This window comes from Etheostoma spectabile, chromosome 16, assembly GCF_008692095.1.
Source record: "Etheostoma spectabile isolate EspeVRDwgs_2016 chromosome 16, UIUC_Espe_1.0, whole genome shotgun sequence".
Classification (NCBI taxonomy): Eukaryota; Metazoa; Chordata; class Actinopteri; order Perciformes; family Percidae; genus Etheostoma; species Etheostoma spectabile.
In genome coordinates, this window is record NC_045748.1 from 1,568,495 (window position 1) to 1,570,046 (window position 1,552).

The 1,552-nt window shown below is 40.0% G+C and overlaps 1 protein-coding gene across 2 annotated transcripts in view; it reads right to left on the bottom strand.

Moving 5' to 3' along the window:
- The window catches only part of LOC116704252 (glutamine synthetase), a 6,096-nt gene that overhangs the window by 2,268 nt on the left and 2,276 nt on the right, over positions 1-1,552 (bottom strand). For both annotated transcript variants that reach the window (XM_032539574.1, XM_032539573.1), the window contains exons 3-4: positions 796-957; positions 571-717 (exon numbers count right to left, since the gene is read on the bottom strand). In XM_032539574.1, coding sequence (XP_032395465.1) covers positions 571-717; positions 796-957 — 309 coding nt within the window. The remainder of the gene's footprint in view (positions 1-570; positions 718-795; positions 958-1,552) is intronic.

Here is a 1,552-nt window from a genome sequence, read left to right on the forward strand (position 1 = left end):
TGGTCCGTATGTGGACTTGAACCAGCGACCCCCGGTTCCCAACCCAACTCCCTACGCACTGAGCTACTGCCCCCCCAAAAGCTCCATGGGAATCATATTCATGATTTTTTGTTCTTTGTAGGACTTTACAATAAAACCTACTTTATTAAAGATGTATGAGTTGCAGTTAATGGCTTTATTAATGGTTAATACTGATGCCATATACGTCAGTATTATGACAATATAACTTCAGCTTTTGTGTTGGCAATTTTTTAAGACTAATATCAGTAATTACATAATATATGTGTAAGGAAACATTTTGGGTTGCCAGGTTGGGAGAAGCTGAAGAGAATTCATTAATCAAAATGTATTTGCATATTATTAACATGCAATTAATTAATATTTTTTGGGGACTTACTAAGGCGTGCGTGGAACTGCCTTATTAAGTAAATACCTATTAACTATCGACTTATACACTTTTAAATAATGAAGAAAGCAGTTATTACATATTTAAACAGTATTACATATTTCAATATTTCTTCCATATAAACAAAGGGAATAAAGGAGGAGAGAAACTGACAAGTGATTCACCTTGGGGGGCCGGGTATCCATTTTGGGGCCAACTATACGGATGTCCATCGACTCCAAAGAGCGTGTACTCCTGCTCCATGCCAAACCACATGCAGTGCTCTTTAACCTCCTCCATCACTTTGTTGCAGCTCGCTCGATGGTTAGTTTCTACCCAGGAAAAGAACAGTAGTAAGTACAACTGGCTGACTGAACAGCAAAGCACTGACACAAATATCCCAGATGTACCTGCAGGTAAGCGGTTGTATTTGAGGACCTCACAGAGGACCAGTTTGTTGGGGTCCAGGGTGAAGGGATCCCTGAACATGCGCACTGGGATGAGGTACATGTCACTGTTGGAGCCTTCGGCCTGGTATGTGCTCGAGCCATCGAAGTTCCACTCAGGAACATCTGACGAGACAAAAAGCCAAAACATCACTTTTAAATACTATAACTCCGCTGTGAAATCTGACAAGCTCACAGACAATTTAAGCTCTGGTGTCGCAAAGACAAATTCCTCTACATTGTTAGCATCACAATAGTTACACTCCTTTACAAGTTATGAGCAGTATGTTTTTGTTGTTGGGAGATAACCACACGTTGATTTGGGGGATTTCCATGCTTTCCGGTCACTTGAAGAAGGAAAAGAAGGGAGAATGAGGACAAAGAAAGAAGAAAGAACACAAGAAGGAAAGGATGAAGGACATTTTTTTTTACAAATGCTCATGCTAAATGTAAATGCTAAATATGAAAGAATGGAAATACTCAAAGCAGCATTCATTGATTTATTTGGCCACGTGGTTACAGTGGAACAAGTTGCTAACAAATCATTGACGTGTTAAAGTTGTAACCATTCATTCTTTTTACAGACCCAGCAGACACCGATTTGGAGTTGTGTTTCTGTCCATCTGATGAAGGTAAGCCCAGTATTCGCTCTTGCTTTTAACTTGCTTTTCTTGGGGAAAGAGATTTCTGTCTTTTAAGCGTCTGAATGCTACACCCGGCT